This window comes from Lonchura striata, chromosome 9, assembly GCF_046129695.1.
Source record: "Lonchura striata isolate bLonStr1 chromosome 9, bLonStr1.mat, whole genome shotgun sequence".
In the NCBI taxonomy this organism is placed as follows: Eukaryota; Metazoa; Chordata; class Aves; order Passeriformes; family Estrildidae; genus Lonchura; species Lonchura striata.
In genome coordinates this window covers 18,694,695-18,719,135 of record NC_134611.1, presented here as the reverse complement: position 1 = coordinate 18,719,135, position 24,441 = coordinate 18,694,695, and the positions used below count along the sequence as shown (strand labels likewise).

Genomic DNA, 24,441 nt, shown 5'->3' with positions numbered 1-24,441 from the left:
AAAAATTACTTTTGGGCTGAAATTAAACAAAACCAGGGAGAAGATACAAATTTTCAGCTTTTTTAGATGGAGGGTCAACTTCAATTTCTCTCGACAGCTTAAGCTGTTGACACAGAAATTTTGACTGCTGCTAAATGTTGCCTTCACATAGCTGTACTACTCAGATTTCACTAAATCTCCATCATAACTTAACATGCTGTTCTGTAACATTTTATTGCACTTAAATACAAAGTAAATAGTCCAATATAGCCGAGTTATTTTTTAATTATCTTGAATATTCTAAAAATTAAGTCAAATGAACAATATTAATTTGAATTGAAACAGATTTGATTGCAGTTCACATTAGAGAGGACTGCATATCATCACTGTAGTAAATGGCTCAGTCTTTTTACTTCTAAACCAAAGGGTCTTATCTTCAATTAATTTTATTTAATGCATCATGAATGATTCATGATTAGTTTTACTTCATCACTAACTATTATTCTTGTTCTCTCTAATATTTGCATTTAATAGACAGATTAAATTTTGGATTTTCTTGGTAGTTACCGCAAGAGATGAACCAATGCAATATATTTGTTCTAATGTAACTTCTGCACTCTAAAAATGAAAGACAGTAATTTTGGAAGTGAAAGTCAAAATAAAAATCATCACTTTTTAATTAAATAGCCATAACACCTAAATTAATATAGTTCTAGTCATCCCACTGAAGTAATTTCTATTGCTAAATGTTTCATCACTACATGCTCACATGACAATGTTAAAAATTTGTTAAGGAAATGTCATTGCAAACAAAGTTGCTGATCAGAAGCAGTTTGCTCAGCACTGGTACCAGTGTTCCCTGAGAGCTAAAGTGGACTTCTGGTCATTTGCATTATCTGCAAGAAGAGTTTCCTTCGACAAGTCCAACCCAATTAACTAACTATAGTGAAACTAAAGGTAAAAGAAAGAAAGAAAGGAAGATTCTCCTCAACTACACTTTTTAAATCTTTTTACAGCTTTAAAAATCTGCTACTTATGAAATGCTAAAGGGTGCAGTGTTTAGGAAAATGTTGTTTTATTTACAAATAATACTACCTTTCATAAAGCCATTTTTAGATTCAAAACATTTTTTCCTTCCTGCATTGAAAGGAGATTCTCTTGCAAAGCAAAATGCCTAACACTAATTGAATCCAATTAGAACATGAAATAAACTGTTGCATAAGAATTGGGAATGCAGAATTTCATTACAACCTATAATCTGAACAACAGTACACTCCTCTATACAACTACTTAAATGTAGGGAAACAATTCATATTTGGTTAACAAAATGCACTGCTTAACATAAAGGCTGACTTGCAGTTGAAAGAATTTTTAAAATTACTAATCAAACTAAATTAGTCTCTTTTCTAGAAAGCAATTAAAGGAAAAAATATAAGGCAAGGTTAAAACAAGTCAGAATATATGTCCCTACTTTGTGTCAATACACCTAGATGCAACTTAAAAGCTCAGCATACTGAGAACTTGCCTGAAGTTTTCAGAGGTGACTAAATGCACAAGACATTCAGGAGAAGCCTCAGCACATCTGAGCTCCACAAGTGTTGGGGACAGAACCACATGGTTTATGTTTCACGTTTGGTTTTGGTTATTCAAATAATGTGCATTACACCTGCATCAGTTCACAATAAGTTTATTTTATGTGAAGAAAAGCTTTGCCATTAATGAAAAATTTCAGTAGAAAACAGTACCTCCTGCTTTCAATCTAGATTACTCAAAAGTAGAAGCTTGTATTAGTGAAAACTTCAGTAGAAACAAATCTGTAGGAAACGTTCTTGGCACATGAAGTAAAAGCTTTAAACACATTAAATTTGAATAGAGTATTGACCGTGCAACCATGCTGGCAGAAAAGCCAGATTTTAATGGCTGGTATTTGTCCCTCAAGACAATAACATGGAAGACACATAAACCTGCTTACATAACGCTAATTGTATATAAATATGGTGTTGCCATAATCAACAGTCTCTATTGAGGCCAGCCACTTAGTTTAGCAGTTCTAAATAAGTAATAGGCACTTTGCCTTTCTGATTTCCCCTTTCACCCATCAGCCAGTCTGAATCCATGCCAGGGATACTGTACACTGTTATCACCTACAAAAAGACAAACACATTATTATAAATTTCATTTGCAGGGAAGAGTTACAGTCTATCTTCATGTGATTCCCAGTGTCTTGGAATTGAGATTAACCAGGTTAAACAGAGCATTTAATACGATCATCCATGGAACATAATCTAATGCTCATAAAAATAATTTTACTGGTCCATGGAAAAGAATAGACACAGTATCATATTTTAAAGTACATTTTTTCTGTTGAAATTCTATTCATTACTGTTTATTTTCTATTATGCTTTATCTTAAACCTGGGTATCCACCCTCAGCCTAAACAGGCAGCCTAGAAGAAACTTCTGTAGACTTCATGAAGGAAAGACAGATGGTGTTGATGTGCTACATCTTTACAGAAAATCTGAGCCCACAGCTTCTAAGTCACTTTCTACATAAGAAAAAAGTCAAATAAAAATATTGAAATAATGCAATCTTAACTGGCGACTTGCAAATATTGCCATTTTACTTTCAAATAAATAAGGTATATAGAAAACCTTTACCTCATCTGCAAGTAGAGATAATTCACTGCTGTTTGCAGCATCATAATCATAGAGAACTCTTGCTTTTCTGCTGCCACTTGATGACTTCAGTTCACTGAGGCCTGAAGTAACCATTGAATTGCTTACTGAAGGCAATGAAGCAGAGGCTGAGGCCAAGACTGAGGGAGAAGAAACACTCTGCACAGGAGTTGTGGAAGACTGATTGTTGTTGGAGAGGAAAGTAGATGGAAAGCTGTGAGATTAAAAAAAAAAAAAGACTTCCAAGTGAATCTATTTTACACAGGGCATTATACATACTCCCATGCCTAAATTAGCATTCTTATTTTTATCAGCAATAAACACCAGTAGATAGTAGTAAGATAACAGCACTGAGAGTTGTATAACATAAATAAAGATGCTTGTTCCTGATAAGTAGTATAAATCAAATCAACATAACTGAAAAGGAATACTGCCACCTTAAAAAACCTTGGCTAGTTGTCTCTTAAAAAAAGGCAAAACCAAGAAAGTACTGTTGGTCAAACTCAATTCAGATTGTACTTTGATAAACAATTCTTTTGACAGCTCTGCCAGGAAAAGTAGCCTCCACCTCCTCCTGTTCATTCCTCAATTATGTGGTTACACAAAAGATTGTGCTGACGAACCAGATCAGGGAAATATAATACAACCTAAAACCACAGCCTCCCTCTGGAAGCAAGAAAAACCGCACGAGTATTTTTGTAATCTAAATCAGTTCATTGATTCACCTAATTCATGCTGTAAAGCAAAAAAAAAAACATTTTTTACACTAAAAATGAATGTATATCAACTTAAGCTCCTCATTTCTAGGTCAGGCTGCTACTTGCTCAATGCCAGCCATAGTGCTTGCCAGACCCTCCCATGAAGTCAATTAAATTCATGAACCTGACTGAAAAAGAGGGAAAAAAGTGTATAATCTACTCAGTTAATGAGCTCAGTCACAAAAAACTGTTATGAGTGACAAAGCAGATACAAGGGAAAGCACAGAATAACAACTGAAAAATGGAAGGAGCAAAAAGGAGAGCAAAGCAGCAAGAGATTTTGGGGCAGTGGAGCAGGAAGAATGGACCAGCTATGATGAGCTCTGAGAACATCTCATGTCCCTCTGCCCTACATTCTGGGATGCAGTCCTGTGGCAGACTAAACTCAGTTATTTAGCAGCTGATGTAACAATTTCTTGTCCCTTTGCTGCCTTACTTGGTTCTAACACCCATCTGGATTCCACCTTACGAGTAGGTCAATAGAGGTTTTAAAATGTGACGGAGCTGATGCAGTAAAAAAGGGCCAGCAAATAGGAGTTAGACGGAGTCATGATGACCTGGAACTGTAGCTGCATTTCCTCCCATTCTTTTGATAAGTGAGTTCCCACATAACTCCCCTCATCAGTCCTTCTACATGCATGCCTCTTCATTAACATCTGGGATATGGGCATATTACCTCCCCCCTCCTTTTGTGTGCCTGTTCTTTAGACATAAGGAAGATCTATCCACACCACACATATGAACCCACCAGAAAACAGCCTCATCTCATCCCTTCCCACCTCTGCTCCCAGTCAGATGTTTCTGAAGGTGCAGTTCAGTGGCAGCTGTACCCATGTAAATCCAGATCAGTATACTTCCACAACCATGTCTGCAGCATTACTGGTGCTTATATGATCATAAGATGAGCTGGTTTAGGGACTAATGCAGGTAAAAACTAAACCTATCAATGCAGCAACTAATTTTTGGTTCATCTGACAAGAAATACTGGAACTAATGCAGCTCATATCTGTAACAGCTGAAGCACTCATGCACACAAGGTTCCAGGTTCACACATAACCTGGTAAATGCACAATGCCACCAAACAGGGACACCCACTCCTGTACTCCTTTTTTGCACAGACGTTCATTCTCTATCATTTGAGTCAGATCTAGCAATCTGCTGCTTTTGATTCAACAACCTGAACTAACCAAAAATCAGGAAGTTAACTAATTTCCATGAGAATAGCTTATTAAACATGTTCATTTTGCAGTCACAATTGTATCTGACTTAAAGAAAAGAGCAGCAGTGTAATATGGAGGACAGCACTAGCCCCTTAACAGTCAGACCGAATTGCATGTTAAAATTGGGAAGACTTTCAGGAAATTGTTATGAATTTAGGCAGCAACTTACTACTGTGCAAAGGAGGAAGTCCCACTTCCCCTGAGGCTTACCTTGATCCCACTTAATTACAAAGAGCTGGTTCAACTCACCAAGAAGAGAAGGTAACTCCACCAATTTTTTTTTTTTTCATTTGCTAGATTAGTTTTTCAAGCTAGTTCATCACATATCCTGAACAAATCCAACAAGCAGAATAAAGGAAGCCAAAACCAGACCCCACATTTCTGTAGGTATAACTCAGCTGTGCCTCATGATGTATTTATTACATGACTAGCTGGCATTCAACCAGAGGGATTTAATTTTAAATGACAATCAGCTGTCTCTCAATATTCTTAAATGACTCTTCAATATACTGCTAAACCTGTTCTCAATTTACACAGTAATTACTTGCAAGTCATTCTGCTCAGTTCAAAGGGTCACTGGTTCGTACAGTCAGTGGAACAGAAAGCCAAAACTTTATAATCATTCTGTCAATCAGTGGAGCATTAAGTCTCACTCCTTTTGCAAAGCTGTATGTAAGGCATTTTACTGGAAGGCTTCAGCTATACAGAGGTTGTCTGGTTCAGTGTTTTTTATTTTGAATGCTTGAGTAAAAAGAGTTTCACAGCCTGTAGAGTAAGATACTTTTAATAGATAATCTGAAAAAAATTATGCCTCAGCTTACATTTGTCTGTTAGGGAAGCTGAGAAACTTCAGAGGAAAAGCAGCTATCAGGAAGAAAAAAAGCAGCCAGAGTACCAGAATATTTGAAATAGATTTGTTTAGTTAATTCTGAGGAACTGAAAATAAAAAAAAATGGGAGATTTGATTTAAAGAATCAATCCAGTCTCACAGGAGGGGAAGGCAATACAGAGATAAGCAGCTGATGCTGCCTTGAAGAGAAACATCCATAAAAATATGTCTATTTATATAAAGAGAACCGAGTACAAGTTTTTCCTCCACCTTCCCTACAGTTGCCTCTGGAGAGTACATCAGGAAGATCAGTGCTCAGCTTTGGAACCAAGAGGGGCTGTATGCCCTAGATTCAGACCCAGGGAAAATATCACATGCATCTCCTCTGAGAACCAGGTTTGTTTCAAGTAACAAACTGATCTCACTTAAGAGGCTGAATGCCTCTGGTCTATCAACAACCTCAAAACGAAACTCAGCGCTTCACAGTTCTTGGCTTTTATGTGAGAATGTTGCACAATACCATTCTTAGATGTGTGAAAAGCTGTGTAACTCAGCACAATGTGTTAACCAACACAGCACTGGCAGACCTAACCAACATCCAGCTGAGCTGCCTAAGTTGTTTATTTGGTCTTTGTGTGCCCACATAACCTCGGGAGCAGAAACCCTGCTCATCTGCTTATTTAATGCAAAGGCTACACACCACGCCCCTATAAATGGCAGCAAGGAGCACAACCTGAGACCTGTCCCAGTGCTCTGTTATACTTCAGTGGGATTTCCTTGCACAAGGAAGGAAAGACACACCCAAGATTAATACCATAACTATTTTAATCCACATAGGCAGAGAAACTTCATTTCACTGTTAGAGGCATTTAGAATTTTGCAAAGCTTCCATGCTTTTGGTTTTCTACCAGTCATAGTAATTTTATTAAAAATACTAATCAGATCACAGCCACATAAAAATACATCTGTTTTCCTAAAGACACTGTTTTCTTCAAATACACTTTTTTTTTTAATATGTGGTAGCAACTTACTCAAATTTTAAACGAAAACAGCAGTTCTGGGACAAGCTATACATCCTAAAGCAGAATTTAACAAATGTTAACAAAGGAAAACAAATTTAACAAAGGAAAATGTTCTTCCTTAGAATAAGGATATTATTTTTAAGGCTTTCTGTTTGATAAATACACTAGGATAGGAGTAAACATTTTAAAAATATCCTCTCAAAATAGTTGTGTAAATATATTTCACTTAATTTCTAATTTAAAAGTGGCTTTTCCTTAATACTGTAAATGTTTGTTTTCAAGCTTTCAATTCCATAATTTGTATTTATGTCCTGCCACATTTTATAGTTGAATATCTGGACTGTATTAGACTGGGATGTAACTTTAAAGATGTAGCTTTTTAGATGGAAATTTTAAATACTTTAAACTACAATTTAGCAGTTTAGTATTTTGTAAGACTAAAAAAAAAAATCTTAAACTACAAATTTAAACAAACTGAGGAAATCAAATGCCACAGGAAGTTGCAAGTCAGGAAAAGGGTAAGACTCAAGAACACTTTTGTTTTTACTTCCTTGTCAGGGAAAACATAAACAGAGATACCTCAGAGACAGTTACCTAGAACAGACATCACAGTAAACTTCTAAGTACAGACAATTCTTCAGGGCATACTCTCACATAAACTCACAGAGTTACTCTCCGTGTAACTCTGAGAAAGGGTGACTTGTGCAGAATTAGAATAGAGAAACTTTATGAAGTGTAAGTATATAGATCTCTCTGTATTCCCACCCATCACACAAAAAGGATTAAGAGCACAAACTGATGTCAGCTTCTTATCTTACTTTAAAAATGCTAAACCCATGAAACAAGACAATCTTGTTCATTCTACTGTGTGTGCTCTGGATAATAGGTAGGATGAGGTAGATTTCTTCCTATACTGTATCTATGCTGGCAACTCAGTTAAGAGTGGAGAACAGGGTTTCATCAGAAAATCAGATAATGACCTCTAGCGAATTAAGGGGCAACAGGAATTTATAGGAAGTATAAAAACTTATCCCACATTGCACAGTGGTTTAGTAGCATGAAGCATAAGACAGCTGAAATACTGAGACAACAACTGAGACTACAAATAAATCTCTAGAAATTTCTTTTTGTCACATTAAATGAGGCTACCAAGAGCTCACTTTCCTCAATTACACAATACATAAAATCTTAGTGGATCAACTCTCAAAAAGCTTTAGTGCTGTGTGTAGGCTTAAGGAAGTAGTTGCACTGGGTAATTATATATTAATTACCTGAGAACAGATATATTTCCTTTCAGTCCAGCATGCCTGTGTGTCCACCACTGTAGACACATTGTACATTTTCCTACCATTCAAAAGCATTTATTAAAAACTGAGATTTTTCCTGAAGTTTATACAGTATTCCTACCTTCCAAGTTGTTTCTGGAGATCCAGCATGTATTGGTAACATTGTGCATAATAGGTCATCTGAGCTTCCACAAAGTCATTCAGACAGCGGAGATGATGTGCCTGTAACACAGCAAAGAATTCAAGAGTTTAATCTACCAGGGCACAGAGCTGCATTAGAAAGAGCAGGCACCAAGTCAGGTGCTAATGCCAATACTGGCACTTAGGGATAAACACCAGATAGGCAGAGTGCCTGGATTTCCCAGGCAAACAGGATAAAATGTCACAAAAATTAACATACTTGAGTAAACATTTTTGTGGTGCCAACACTCAATTGATCTGATGAATGGGAAGCTGGGTATAAAGAATGAAAATGAAAGCTCCTGCATTCTGAAGGTTAATGGGAAAATAAAGTTAATTTCAGTGAATATTAAATTAGAATTAAAAAAAAAACAACCCTTTTGGTCTGATGCTTTAATGCACTGAAGTGAAACCTCATAGACCAGAGTTCCCAAGTAGTTTAGTGCAGCTATGGTTAGAAGGCACCCTGATACTGACTTTCCTCCTCAGCACCTTTTGGGTACTCACATGTGTGCTGCTGATTCCCTCCAGCAGCAGTCTGGTAATCTCTGCTTGACGGTCAAATTCGCTCTGAGTAATTCGCACCTCCTGTTCGGACTAAAAGCAAGAATGCACATCAGGAACTGGCACAGTGCTCTGTGCTACACCTGCCCACTGCAGCAGTCCCCCTTGATGCAGAACTGCTCCTACAAATGCACGAATCACAAGCTTAGGTGTTTGAAATGGGCTTTTTCTTTGCAGATCTTTACTAGGCAAAAACAGTAATTGCATTTTGGGTTCAGAAGTGTTGAGGCTCTGTGTACACAGACTGCAGCTTACCATCAGACACCTACTATGTATGCAAAAGAAAGGCATTGCTTTGCCAGCAGTATTACCCCACCTCTCCCCATAACAAACCAATTGTTCACTGGCACAACCATGTTTGCACCAGGGGTTTTGTCAGCATACCAATGGCAGCCAAGAATAATGTAATTTTTTTCTATACTTCAAACTAACAGGTCTCTGATGAAATAATTCAAGGTAAATTTCATGTTATTTTTGCCACATAACTGCACAGCAATCAGCTGTACACAACTCTTTGATGTGAAGTTTTATCAGGATGTCTCAATTTAATGTCTTGTACTGGCCACCAAATTACTACAACTATTTCTGGAGCTTGTAATCAACGAGTCTTTTAAATAAATAAACCTGAACTATACAAAATGTTCTAACACTTGATGCTACAATTACAGTAAAATTTGTATTAAAATTATGTAACACAAGTTTCATATTTCAATAGTTCAAATTTATTCCTTGTTACATATAGTTCTCAATGATTTTTAAGTTTTCAATTGCTTCAATCTAGCACAGCTAAAATTACTTTAGAGTACTTTTTTGGAGGGAAAAGAAAAACATTACACTAAACACACACATACAGAATATGTGCTCTAAGATCCATTTCTCCAAGACAGAATGTCCTCAGACTGGAATCTGGATTACCTCGCCTCAATGCTTATATTCATTTAGTGCCTTGTTTCTAAAAACAAACCCAAGGGCAAAAATCTACATTAGGTCCAAGATGCAGCAATTACTCTTCTCAGAAAGGAGAAATATATTTTAAGGAAAATTAATGGGGTGATACCAATAAAACACTGGTTTCAAAAGCATTTTATGTGTTTGCAACCATTCTGCTCTTGTGTTCAGCTAATGTTAATCAGAATGAAAAGTCAAATGGAACCTCAGGAAAGAGCACAGAAGAATGACACAGTTACCTAAGAAACATTTTCCATCTGAAGTCACTGCAGCTGGAAGGGCTTACACAGTAATTACAACAGTGAAGAAGTACCTAAAGAGAACTGTGTGCCTCTTACTCAAAACTGAGATAGCAGTGTTTGTATCAAGTTTCAAATTAGTTAGGTCTTCAAAGTTTCTTGAGGAAAGAATCTTTGCTTGGAATTTTCTGATTAAATTTAAATTAGTATCAGTGAAATTAATCTGTCAGTCTTTGAGAGAAATGTAAGAACAAACACATGAAAAAAGCTAATCTGATAGCCAAGAGGGGAAGAAAAGCAAGATCTTAATTTTCTTTTAAAAATCCATCAAAGCAGTAAGTAAATCATTTATCTGGAGAGAACTAGTTTTGTCTCTTGCTTCTCTGAAGTCAGCAGTTGCTCATGTGTTTCCATCTCCCTGTTAAGTAAGTAAATGTAGAAGAACAAGAACTTAGAAAAAGGGGACATATCCATCACAATAATTGTATTTGTTTCAACAACATTCTAGCAAATCAACTACTTTCTGTAAGAAAAGGAAAAGTAGGCAATGTGGTAACAGATATTAACTCAGTGCAGAGTGACTTAAAATATTTTTACACAAGCCCAATGTACTGGATTTATAGAGATTTCTATTAACTGAATTATGTGATAATGTCTTTAATGAATTTTGCCCATCCCTTAGTATTGCTAAGTGAACAGTAGCAGGACAGCATATCTATTCTACACCTTAGGCTAAAGGTGAAAACCAGCTACTTTAAACCTGGGAAGTTTATGGCTTGATCACCTTATTTCTGGACAGAGTGAAGAGCTCAAAAACACAAGACTAAACTTCCCAGCTGCAGTTGTATTGTGTTTTTAGGATCATTAAAAGGCCTCACTAGGTATGTGTCACGAAGATTCCTCAAAATGGTACTTGCTCTGCAAATACAGAATATGACCCCAGGTCTTGAATCTGCATATTCATATGTAAATAACCTCCCCAGATTTCACACTGGAGTACAGGACTCAGAAATACTGTGCAAATACTGTGCAATCCTTCAGTGAAGGGACAACACACATAAATGCATATGAAATAAAATCACCTTGCTAATGTTGTTTTACTAGACATACTTTTAGTAAAACACTGGTAGTGGATATACAGCTGTGCCTAGTATTTAATATTCCTTCTGAAATGCAGTTAGAGGAAGCTAAACTGAAGAAAGTTTGTCATTGCCACCATGCATATCTTTTATTCTAACTCAGAAAAAAACCCCAAACTGTCATGGAGCCAGATGACTGGATGGTCTGAATTCTTTGCTGGGAAGGTTATATTTAAATTGAAAACACTTATGAATCATCCCCTCAAACTCTCAAACACAGGACAGATTGCCTTTAGAAATGTGGATGGATTACTGCTCTGTTGGCTGTACATAATGCTGTAGTTCCTTCTCAATAGTCTCTGCTATTTATATACTAAATAAAAAGGGGACTCTGAATTACATGATTTATTACAAGAGCTAAAGTTTTTTGTCTTCTTTATACTATAGTTAAGCACTTTGTAGTATTTCTTCTTTCCAAGACATAATCTGTTAAATTTCACTACCCTAAAAATTGCTTGTCCTTGTCTCTGAAAAGCAAATAGCTTCAAGATTAGTTTTCAATACAGCAGTATGCTTTCCCTGCCATCTTTTCCCCCAATATAGAACCAGCAGACAGGTTTCCTGCTTCCAAATGTTACGTTATTTAATTCATTACATAATTCTCAAACTTTGGGATCAAAGTTGACCTAATCCTCCTTTTACAGTTAACCCTCCTTTCACTTTAAATGCCTCCTTCCCTCTGAACTCACACTCATCCTCACCTGTGGCACCGTAACTCACAAAGCCGGAAGAGCAACTCCCACAACTCCCAAGATTTCACTTGAAGCTGCATATCCCAGCTTCTCCCTACACCTCCCACAGCTGCCTAGCTTAGTTGCCCATTAACAACTGTACTCCAAAGCCCCTGCTCTGCTTCTATTTTAATTACCCCTCCTCTACAGAAATCCCTCCTTCCCTGTTTGCACTCCCCCTCACAGACTGCTGCCCATGCTGGTTTGTCAGAGCTAGTGAGCCTAAGAACAGCCCTTCTCAAGGCACTGCAGCAGCCACTGCCAAACACCCCACTGAGCTCCTCTGAGTTTGTCCCTGGGCAAGGGATGGCATGACAGAGCATGCTGCAACCCATCCCAAGGCTAAGCTTACAAACTAGCTTTCAGGGCAGGTGCAGTTTTCAGATGTGCCTACTCCCTAACTTAAGCTGCTGAGGATCTAGTAACACTGGGGAGAAAAGTGAGGTGTCCCATGTTCTGGGTAAAACTTGAAGATCAGTGTTTTCAGGAAAGTTTAGATTACTAGACCCCAATATTTCTGAAAATTTTCAAATAAGCTTGTTCTTATGAGGATATCGTACCAGTAAATTTTGAGAGAAGTCCTGTAGCTGTCTCTTGTATCTTGTCCCATGAGAATCATATGGTACTGGTACTAAGTGACAGCCAGAAACAGCTTACTGTTATTTTTCAAAGCCCCAGGCATTGTTTTGCCACTGAAACCTGAAAGGTCCTGGAGGGGCCCAGTGGATTCTGATGTAATGCATCAGGCTGCCAGCATCAGACTGAAATCAACAACGTGTAATATCCCTTATTACAGTAGACCAGCACAAGTTATAATTTCAGAATTCTGCAATTTTAAAAGTGTTTACTTACTTTTGTCACTTCCTCAGCCCATATCTAGTCAGCATTTAGAGTGGGGGAGGAGAAAATAAAAAAATACAAACTTAGACATTGGTGGTACTCTACTCCAGTATATATCACACTTTGGCTTTTAAGTACTTTCCTGTCCTCAGAACTTCACAGGGATTTGAGAAGTGCTACAAGTCAGTTGCCCAAAGCCCTTCATACACAATGAATCTATTATGAATATGGATAGCATTACATCTATGAAAGTTAGATACTGAAGAGAGTGTGATTCATAGAACTCATGTATTACAAGAATCTACTTAAAACAAGCTATTACAACACAAGACACAATTACTTCAAAAAATGGCATGAATCAGACAAGCCAAATTACCTTAGGAGGAACTTAAGTTACCTTAATGTGTTATAATAATGGAAAACTATGGAAGGCTATTCTCATTTTTACATTGAAAGATATGAATGCTTTCTCTTGCTAATTTCCTTACCAGTTTTCTATTTCACAAGCACTTTGACTGAAACCTAAATTTAATTGAAACAGCTACAGAGGTATTCCACATTGAGTATTAGAGTAGTAGGAAGCAGCACAGCAAAATCATAGAACTGCAAGGGATTTAGTCTAAAAGTTAATTACTTCAGCTTGCTCCTTCAATTCCCTCTTGCAATGTGGTTATTTTCATCTTCTTTCATTGTAAGATGATGACACAATCAAGAGTAGGAAGAAATGTGTATAAAGGTTGCAGGAGCAAACTGCAACAAACAAGTTTATTTGCTCATTTTTTATCTGATCACAGCTGAGAAATCTGGAACACTAAATTGAGATGAGACCCAATATGCTGTGCAGATCCAAACCCCAACCAGAACAGGATGGACAGCACAGTCTATGCTGTACATAACTAATTCATCCCCTTCTCTTCCACTCTCACAACTATAGTGCTAAAACCAGCTGCACTAGGGAGTCCTTGCAACAAGCTTAGGATACATTGTAGTCTAAATTAAGCCATTAACTTCTGTGACATTATTCAGTAGCAGTTCTTTGTAACACACTGCTTGAAAGGAATAATTCCCACATATTCCAGGCTGTTCCACATAATTCAGTTTTACTCATATTAAAAAGATAGGAAAACTAAATAATTCCTTTCCTCTAATAGCTGAAAATAATTTCAGAAGTGAAAAATTAACTCCTTTTTGTCCTAAGTTTACATTCATAAAATCACAGAATTTATAATATAATACTGTATCTTTCAAATTATCAGAAATAATCTGATAAAAAAAGCATCCAATGCTGTACTGATATTAGTGTATTTAGTGCATTACACCAATCCATTTTGGAATGGAAAACCTCTGAATCAAGACCAAAATGAGTTGGATAGCAAGAGGAAACATTTGACAGAAAAATGAATGAACACAGGAGGCCAACAAACCTTTAGCCATTTTACATGCAGCAAGTTGAGCATGTAAGAGACATTTACCATAATGTTATTCTCTTCAGGCTGAGAGATGTTTAGTTGCTTAAGTGTATAGATAAAAAAAACAAAAGAAAGTTATAAAACTGCAAATATAGCAGGTAAAGAGATTATCACCACAAAACACTGCAAGTTTAAGCAAAACAAGACTGTGAAGTGAATATAGATAAATAAAACAGTTTAGATTTTGATTTTAAATACTGAACTAAGCTGTTTCAGTTGTACAGTAAGCATGGGACAAGCAATTTTCAAGTTATTTTTCCCAGTTATAAAAACATGTTATCACATGTGGATAAAATTTAGCACTTTAACCTGTCACAGAAAATAGTAAAAGCATAAAAATTTGTGTCATAGCTCAATACACTTCACTAACCTATCAGTCCAGACCTGTTTGTTAGGTTTCTTCCTTTAAAAATAAGGGAGCCAGCAGAATATTTGCATCACACCTACATCCAGGTTAGTTCTCACTTCTATATTGCAGAGGATAAGGAAGAGCTGCAATTTTGATATTTCTGCTGGCATTCTACAATCTAATACTTCTTACACATGCACATTAATTTTAATTACATTTTGACAGCAAAGTATAGGCAAAATTGTGAAGAGGTTTAGGGTTTCGTGCTCTTCCAGCACTAAATTATGTGCATAAAACTGCATACTTGCTGTATGAATACTTAGAATCAAGTAGTAGCAGCAGCAATCAGCACCAAGCTCTGAATGATTGCACTGCTGATGGAATTAAAACTTCAGTATAATATATACATATGTATCATTTTAATACCAGGCTCAAGGGGAACAATTCCTTACGGTCATTTCATTGCTTTAGAAAGTAAGGTCCATACTTGCTACCACACCACAAAGGAGGCTAACAATAAAAACACTTTTTTTTTTTTTAACTTAACTCTGAACAAAGTCAAGCAAAGGAATAGTTTACTATCCAGTCTTCCTCTACCCATTGCTTCAAAATTGCACTACTTGCTAATCAAAACCTTCTCCGTTCTCCATAGTTAGTCTTACAAATTAAGCTTGACAAATAGAGAAGTGACTTTTTGCATAGAATTTACACAAGGGAAAATGCATGCATAGACTTAAAAATACAGATAGTTTAAATACAGAGGGACAGTGTGCATGACATGGACTGACACAGAAGAGCACAACTGTCAGGTAGAGATTATATTGGTTTTTAGATGGAGCGTGATCTCAAAGATGCAACTCACTTCAAAGCTCAAGATGATGCCTCTCAGATCTTTCAGGACAATTGTGCATTCTGAAAAGCTAGTAAAATCTGTAAGTCCTTCTTCTGCCTCTCCATCACGTACACTGTCCCTGTGTATTTAAACTGACTGGATTTCTTTAGTCGCATGACCCTTACTGCAGTAACCCTTACAGAAGAAATCACTTCACTATCCATCATTAAAGGCTGACCCTTTGGAGATTAAGTCAAAAAATTGCTATGAATATACTGTAAATATATCCTGATGAAACTACATACAGACAACAGTCCATTCCTTCACTTAGAGCATTTTAAGAGTTTAAAAAGCAGTAACATTTATTTTCAATTTAATCTCCTTGCATAAGCATTTTTTGAGGGAATCTGAATGGTTAAGTCATGTGGGTTGAAGTGCCACACCTCTGTTTGGAAGTGTAAAACAGTAAGCAATACATAAAGAGAAACCATAAATATTTTTGAACATAGAGAAGTTAAATATAGATAGGTTCATCAGTTGAAAGCAATTATACACACACTTCAACATTTGCAGAGATTCAAGCACTTGTATTTACACCCATATTGGCAAGTTGTATAAATTAATTTTTGACAGTACAGGCTCATCTACTATAAAGCAAGAAGAGAGTAAGTCTAACTTGATGGAATATTTAAAAGACTAACACCTTGATCAGTAACTCACTTCTGTTTCCTTGTGTTCCACTAAGGCTTTTCTTACAAAAGTACCTAGAAAAACAACCAGGGTAAGAAGCTAGGACTGGAAACATAACCAAGCAGTCAGGTTGAAAATTATTTATCAGTAAGTCTGAAAGTTATGGACAAACTAAAAAAAAAACCCTCTACTTACTGCAGCTCGAGCTTCTGCAACTTTTGCCTTCTTCAGTCTGGTTTTTGCAGCATCCAAATCCAGTCTTTTATTTTGTAACAGTTTACGTTCTTTCTGAAAGTAAGTTAGTTTGTGAGACTGGGTACACACACAAGCAAAAGGCTGTCTACTTGGAAATGCTCTTAATGAATTATCATGTAAAAAAAAGTTCTTTAGTTCGAGAGAGGCAGAATTAGATCTTAATTATTCTCATACAGTTTATGCTCAATATGCATACTTCTCATACAACAACAGTTACCAAACAAACGTTTTCATTATTATTTTGGTTTCACCTCAGCAGAAAAACAGAAGATACTCCAAAGGCACAAATTTCAATTGATTTTTTTCTATATTACCTGGAGGAAAGTAATAATGAACCATTATCTACTACTACATTTTGAAGACTGACAGTTACAATTGGTGTGAAATTCTGAAAAATGTACAATTCAACTTACAGTAATAGTTTTGTAGTCTCCTTCAATAAAGTTTCTTAGGGGAGTGAGGAAGTTTATAGCAGAAGCTTGAATGAGTTCTCTGTCTGCTGCTCCAATTCGTTTTTGTGTTTCTCCACATTTAATGAGTGCATTTCCTGCAAAGGAAAAACTATGTTAATCATATTGTTCAGGCAGGAGGTTAACAAAACAAGTTGCTACTGTCAAGAAAGTTTAGGTCAGTAGTTTGAAAAACAACACAATGCCATTAAAAAGGGCCTTCAAAAGAAAGAAAATAATATGGAGAAAACCCCAAAACCTCAAATTTCCCCCCCCCCCAAAAAAACCACTCCAAACACCAACATAAAAACAAACAAACAAGCCAAACCATTTCTATTATGAACGATCACAGGTCAAGGCAAGATTTCAATGAGACCTCATATTATGGCACCTCCATAGTGAACACCTATTTCAGAACTGGGTGTCATACCTATTTATCTTAATTCAACAACTTCCTCTCCTATACAACATTCTTAACACAGGATTAGTTGTTAGCAAGGCAAAAGCTTATAAAGATATTGGAAAATAATGTGCTTTTTCTCACCCCCATCTACTCAAACTTTAAAATATGCATTTGCACATTAACTGAGCAATACTTTGAAATTTAGATGCAAGTGGAGTATTGAAAGTGAAACTAATATATCAAAAGGAATTTCAACAGGCTAATACTGCTTAGTTAGAATGGACACTAAGTGTTCAGAGAAGACTTTATGACACCCATGAAACCCTAACAGTCTATCTGCATTCTAACATTTCATCTTATTTGCCTGAATTCAAAAACTTCTGCAACTTATGGGACAGCATGCCTGTAAGTACAATTTTGTTTGATGTTAAAAAGCAAGACTTGAGACTGATGATCAGAAGGAAAGCCACAGATACAAAAAATCATGTGGAAGAGGAACAAAGCTTGCCATTATTGATTTTGGCATAAGAATTCTATAAAACATTTACTTTTATTTAATTGGGTTTTCCTTTTTTGAAAAAGAACATAATTCTTAACAAATATAAGGAACTCATTCTTCACAGAAAAGTTTTCTCTCCCACAGTAATTTTAAATAAAGACTTGAAGAGAGTAAACTATCAGAGTTTGCATACCATAATATATACAGACACCTGCATTTTTCAGTTGTTTAATTAAATTAACAGCAGAATTTGTATTGGCAACTTAAAGAGTTTTAGAGAACATTATAATTAGACATTTAAATTAACAGCAGTGTAAAAATATTAGAGGTAATACCCCCAACCATCTCGTCATAGGTATATAAATTTACTAGAGAAGGAATAAAATTTAGACCATGTTCCATACTCCTATCCTTATCAAAATATTATATATTAAGAAAAGCAGAAATACTGTACAGTTAGGGAGGTTTCTTAATACAAAAGTCAATTTCAGGTAACATTTTCAATCCAAACAAGAAATAAAATCAATAAATACTGTCAAATGTGCAGATGTGTTCCTTTAACAAGGAAACTAAACTCCAAATGTAGTTGCTCTGCTAAGATAATTATCCATCCATGAAGATGGATACCATTCCAACCACAAGTTTTGTTTCTTGATTTGGAGAGAAACCTCATCATTGATCCCCTAGAATCCAGTTACACAGCAAGTCAAGTCAAACTGATACAAATGTCATTAAACAGTTTTAGCTAGTGGAAGACAAGAAATATAATTTTATATTGTTAAAAAAGCCTGTATCTATGGGTTTCTGTACTTCTTACCATAGGCTGTTCCTGGACCAAATTCATTCCCAGCATCAATCATATACTGGCCTAGTAACTCTGGGTTATTCATGCGACTTGGTGCTTTGCGGTCCAGCTTCTCGTAGACAAATTCTTCTATTCTGGCATCTAAAAATGTTTATTTGAAATAATTAGTGTCATTTAAAGCACAACTCAGAAACAAGCAAACAAAGAAGATAAAGGAACACAAAAAAAGAATTTCAAAATCCAGCCATTAAACTCAACATTAAGTGAACAATGTTAAGCTGGAGATCCTGTTCTTGAAAACTGGAAGCTGACCATGTTCCATGTTATGTTCAAGCGTTTCCTAGAGTCATCTGGGAAAGTGAAAATTTATACTTTTCTTCTCCATTAGCACAGTTATGAAGCTTTTCAGAATTTTGATCAGAAGTCTCCACAGTAAGAGCAGTTAACAGAACACTTCTCCTTAAAAAAAGTCTTTTGTTCCCCCTCCATTAAAAAGACAAAAATGGTTCACTACAATTAGCAGTAGGAATTAAGTTCAACTACTACTCTAAGTTCCCTATTAAAATATTCAGAAAGTTCAATAACCCCAGAAATTATATCCTCCTTCCTGTGCCCCATGCTCCCTTGAAACACTCTGAAAGAAACCATTAAAAGTTATTAGAAAATGTTTCATTTTGCGTTCTCATTTTTTCTTAGTCTGAGCAATAAAATTATCAGAAAAACTTGTCAAGACTATGTGAGCATTACTACCTATCATAATACTAAGCCACAGGAAGCTTAGGTGGAAAGGCCTCACACACCTAAACAGGGACTCTGTAATTGTAAAAGTAAACTCCTCAGATACAATATCCAATTTCTCTGACCAACTGCATTAATTTCTCACCTAGCTGGCTTTATTTATACAATCAGTAAGAACTAATTTCAGCCTACAATAGTACAGACAACCACAGAGAAACTTTCCAGTGAACAAACCTGCCACTTTAATACTACTTGTTAACTAGATAACTTTCAACAGCAATGGATTAAGTAACTACTATTTCATGAAGGTCACAAAAATTAATCTAAGACAGAAAATTAGGGGTACCAGACCACTTCCTGGCAGCAAGAGTGAACAAGAAATTATCAAAAGTGATTTGTTTTCTTTACTCAAGCCATAATATTTATGTTTTACTAGATCACAGAAGAACTGGAAATTAATCTAAAATTATTGCACTATTACATGGGTCTGATCGATAGGTACAACTATAAACAGGACTGAAAATGATTTTTCCTCCCCTGGACAGGGTCACTCCATTAACAACCACCAAAACAGCTCTCTGATCCTTCTCCTAAGTAGGCCAGCAAACAGCTGAAGTTACATTCACAAAGATCACTGCTCAATGCTGAGTATTTTTAGCCATCAGAAAATGGACTGGAGAGCAGAACTGAGACACTACTATATATCATCCTTCTACTGAAACTTCTATATGCACTTCCAGTAGCCTCCAGTCAGTGTTTCAATATTTGAAGCTTACAAGTTTCTGAAAAAGTCCAAGAGATACTACAAATACTGAATTGAATGAAAAAGACAACTATTTCCTCTGACCTCGACAAAAGTAGAAATTGGAGCTAGAATATTCTGCAAGTTCTACTGCATTCTTCCCACAGGATTAGTTGGTTTATTTTTAAAATACTGTTTTTCTGGAACTAAAAGATGCAACACACTTCCAAAGTAATACTTCAAACATCTCTGTAATACAGAATTAATCTACTTGGCATTAGAGAAGTGTCAGCAGTGTATGATTTACCTTTACTAATAAATCCTAGCTCAGAATGTCATTACAAGGAGAATACTTGTTTTCAGTGCAGAGGTAGTAGCCGTTTCGTAAAATTATCATTTGAGCAAACCCAAAGGAGGTTTAGATTTTTTCAGTAGTTCACCCACTGACTAGACACCAGGTCTTGACTTAAAATCTAGATCTATACACTAAGAAAATTTCTATAGCTCTAAACTCTAGTACAACCAAAGGATGACTCTGAAACTGATGTCCTCAACATTACTACTCATAGCAGCAATTTCAGAAACAAATAAAACACACCATAAAACTTTATTTCTTCTGCCCATGTATTTTTCTGTCACTGTTACAGTAAGACTCAAAAGTGATGAAATCGTATTTGACACTTTTTTGTATTGTTTAAGTAGGGTGCTAATTCTTCAGTAATGGAATTGTTAAAGACAAGTATTTTAGTTCATCTTGCCTGCTTCAAGTGGATCTGCATTGTGCAAAGAGTTTAAATAATGAAATAATAATGACATTTCTGAGCCACTGTATTTACCCCATGAAGAACTTCACAGTTCTTACAGCTACCCAAGATATCTGGAATTAGAATGGGAAACTCAATTAAACAGTAAACAATTCTAAAAACCAATCAACCCGAGACTGAGTATAGAACCAATACAACAATTTAAAAAGCTCTGTATAAAGTTTTCCCCATTTGAAAGGTTCAGGAAGTACCAGCAATTGGCAGTGTCTCCAATTCTTGCCAGCTTTTCAAAATGTGCTTTCCATAACTGCATCCTTCAAATTTTAAATCTGCTGCATTTTGTCTTCACTTATGCAATAGCTAATAATGCAGTAAATATTTACATTGGCATATCTATTAATTCAAAAGTTGAAAACAAAAACCTGAAGGGCTTCTTACTTGGATTTGGCTGCAACAATACTTCTGTTTGCTTCATTATTTTTTCTGTCCATAATTTAGTGCATTCTGCTTTGCTGAGAAGGTTCTCCAGATGAGCATCCAGTTCAGTCTTCTCTGCCTGACCAAGCTTTTCTTCTGTGAACTGCAAGTTAGGTTAAAAATATTCAGTTCATAGAAATAATTTTCCAGGACAAATTTAAAACAGTCACTTATATTACTTTGAAGATGATGTTTTAAAAGATATAACCATTCCCCAGTCATCTGTAAAAATCTAAGGACAAATTTAAAAATTATTAAATTCACCAACACATCCATACTATCAGGTAAAAATGGGGGCAGACAAAGATGCAACAGGTAATCTGAGAATTCTCATGTGAAGAGGTTTGTCCAATTCTGCAGAGTTCTTTAAAACTAACTGAAATGAAAGTCCAGAGGTAATAAAGAAAATTAAAAGAATGCCTCAATTACCCTTGTATAAACCTGAAGGCAAAACAGATTCCAATCACAGCTGCTTCGAATGTATTGGAAAAAATATCCTGGCCAGAGGAAACAGGACAAAAATAGGGAGTTTAAACTTCAGTAAGAAGATTTAAATTATAATTAGACATTAAGGAAAGCTTCTAAAGACAAGGATTAAAAGCTAAAACAAACTTTCTTGGGAAGTTGTGAAATATATATTTTTGGCAGTGGGGAGTATGTTGCTTTTTAGAACAGGATAAACCACTGTTTGATAAACTCTTTAGATGTCCTATTATGCCTTATAGAAACAGTAAGATCACCTCTGCAGTTCTTGTCCAAGCTGTGATTTTAGTGACCATGAAATACAATATAACTTCATTTAGCTAAATAAATCCATCAGACAATTCATTTCATTTGATACAAAATTCATGCCAAATCTTACTAATCCACAAGCAGTTTGTTTTTCAATCCCAGCCAGGGAGAAGCTACACATTTCACAACAGGGAAGCGAGCAAAGCCGGAAGCGAGGCTTTGCCTGCTCCCTTCAGAGCAGCAGCTCCTCACAAGGATGATCCCATCCCTTGACAGCCCTCTGTTCAGTCAGGCATTCTCAGGAGAATCCGGCTTGTGATTCAGTTGCTAACAAATTTACCAATTAGGAACTAAACTGGACTGGAAGCATTCTGACTGTCCAATTTAATTATTAACAAGTTCTCTGGTGTCCAGTAAGAAACAGAATACAATAGAAGTAAATTGCATTGCCCAAGTTTGTTTTCATTTCTGTCACATGTAGGTTAACCAACCTTGATAGCATGCACATCTTGATAAATGCTTCAGGCATTTACAGTTCTACATAAAAGCAAACTGCAGTAAAGAGAAAGTTCAGCTGTTGTATAGGGAAGAAGGGAATTTATTCATGGATGTACTATTGCCGTTTAAAGGCTTTTTAAACTATGCCAGGTGGTCTCAAAAACTTTGTACAGATTCTTTACAATACAGTAAAAATAGATCTGGGATTAATTTTTTTACTAATTACAGAGAAAAATATTTGTATATAAAATTATTAGTATTTCCATAAATCCTGTCACCAGTGTGAAGATTGCTAAATTAAGACCACAGTATTAGATTTCACATATACAGTTAAATGAAATCACAAGGTCCCATCACACATCACAAGATCTTACAAGGAGGGATAAAACTGCATCTCCTTTTTTTCCCTTGTCCAACAAGAAAGAGAAAGTGGAGGCAGGAAAGAAAGTCAGTCTGGGAAGCAGGCAGATAGGGAAGAAGACAGGAGTACTGGGGGAAGCATGGAAATACTTCCATCACAAAGAGAAGTAATAATGACTGCTTTAACGTCATTTAAATTTGAACGATATGTTTTGACGAGTTTGCATTTTCAGAGCTCTGTTGTGCTGCTAATCATTGGTTCTGCTTGAATATTGAGATTTAGGGCAATACATCAGACTGACCAGACCAGACAACAACACATCACATTCCAAACCTGACTGTGACCCAGTGAGAACTCGTAAGAAACCGTAGTGGATTATTATATACTGTTTGGATGCCCATCTCCATACAGCAAATCTGTTCAAGTTTGATAATATAAGGAAAGGGGATTACGTCTCAAGACAAGAGCTAAGGAACAAAAGACAGTTACAGTGCCGTCACTGTGAAGAAAGGGGAAAACCAAATCGGAAACAATGGGCTAGCAAAGAAGCTTAAAAACCATACTAAAGGTAAAAGAAATCGAACAGCCTAAGCAGACACATACTGGACTTTCATGTCGCATCAGAGCTCGACTTTCACCGATCAGGCAGCGATGTGAACACGTTTTTAGCAGGCAGTAAACCCCAGGTGTTTATTTCAGGCGAGACACACCTTTGTCCTTGGCATGCCCAAAGTCCGGCCGTATCTCCGGCAGCTGATGCCCGCGCATCTCGTGCTCCCAGCGCTGGCGCCCTCGCCCCTCTTTGCCCGTCTGACCTTGGCCTGTCTCGGCCCCGGCAGCCCCCGAGGCTGCTGCCGTGCAGCCGGCCTGGCGAACGCCCAGCCCGCGGCCGAAGGGGCCGGCTGGAGGAGACCTCTCGCAGCAGCCCATCGCCGCCCGGCCCGGCCGCTGCTCCGGCCTCGTCCCCGCCAGCACGGCCGGGCCCGGCCTCCCCCCGAGCCGGGAGCCCGCGGCGGGCCCGGCCCCTCCCGGCCCCCGGGGCGGGGCCGAGCGCCCCGGCCAGCGCCCCGCACCGGGCCCGGCGGCGGCGGCGGCCCGGCGGAGCCACCGCGGCTTCCACCGCGGCTCGGGCGTCCCCGGACGGGCCCGCCCCGGCAGAACGGCGGCCCGGCGAGGGCCCGGCAGGGGAGGCGGTCCGTACCTGCACGGCGCGGCTCAGGAAGGTGCCCGCGTCAGCCGCCAGCTTCTTCACATTGAAATCCATGATGTTCATCTTGGGCGGGGGCGCTGACTCAGCCCGCGCACCCGCGGCGGCGGCGGCCGCTCCGGCCCGTCCCTGTGGGAGCCGCCGGGGGCGGTGCCGGGCCCGGCCCGGCCGCAGCGGATTGGCGGGGCCGTGGCGTCAGCCCAGGGCCCGGATCGGCCGGGTGAGCGGCGCCGGCGGCCGCCCCGCCCTGGCCCCAGACTGCCCGGCCGCGCTCCGCCTCGGCCGCCTTCCTGCGCGGCTCCGCCCGGCCCCGCCCGGCCCCGCGCCGCCCCGCCCCAGCCCCGGCGCCCCCGCTGGCGTGCGGGTGCGGCGGAGGGGTGGGGTGGCGGGGCTGCCCGCGGCGCCCGGCAGAAATTTCATGCCGGCTAGCCCCGAGCGTTATCGGCGGCCCAAGGGCTGCGGCTCTTCGCGGCCGGGCCAGCCTGCCCGCCAGGCCTGGGCGAGGGAGACTCTGGGTGCCGGCCGCGGCCTTTGCCGTCACTCGCTACAAGGCGGGCGGAGTTAACCCGGGCACGTCCGCCCGCGTCCCAGGCGTGCACATCCCGCCGCTCGCGGGCCTGTCCCGGGGGCTGGACCCCTCCGACCCGGCTCCGGGAGGACAGGTCTCACCTCCGTTCCCTTTCCTTGTGTCCTGAGTTTAGTAAGTCAAACCTTGTCTTCACGAAAATCAGCTTTCGGATAAACTGTCAAAATGTAAGCTG

At 38.2% G+C, this 24,441-nt stretch overlaps 1 protein-coding gene across 3 annotated transcripts; it reads right to left on the bottom strand.

The window, feature by feature from the left end:
- Positions 1 to 1,650: 1,650 nt before the first annotated feature.
- Positions 1,651 to 23,837, bottom strand: SH3GLB1 (SH3 domain containing GRB2 like, endophilin B1). Of its 3 annotated transcripts, none has more exons than XM_077785432.1 (11): positions 23,675 to 23,837; positions 20,844 to 20,985; positions 18,174 to 18,302; positions 16,419 to 16,552; positions 15,946 to 16,038; positions 13,835 to 13,921; positions 12,423 to 12,446; positions 8,457 to 8,546; positions 7,891 to 7,991; positions 2,637 to 2,868; positions 1,651 to 2,123 (listed from the first exon to the last, which is right to left on the bottom strand). In XM_077785432.1, the coding sequence occupies exons 1-11, from the start codon at positions 23,744 to 23,746 to the stop codon at positions 2,016 to 2,018; spliced, it is 1,212 nt and encodes a 403-aa protein (XP_077641558.1). In that variant the 5' UTR covers positions 23,747 to 23,837; the 3' UTR covers positions 1,651 to 2,015. The 3 variants fall into 3 exon arrangements, with proteins under 3 accessions (XP_077641558.1, XP_021382388.1, XP_021382397.1); XM_021526713.3 differs by having other exon boundaries at positions 13,883 to 13,921; XM_021526722.3 differs by lacking the exons at positions 12,423 to 12,446; positions 13,835 to 13,921.
- Positions 23,838 to 24,441: the final 604 nt, after the last annotated feature.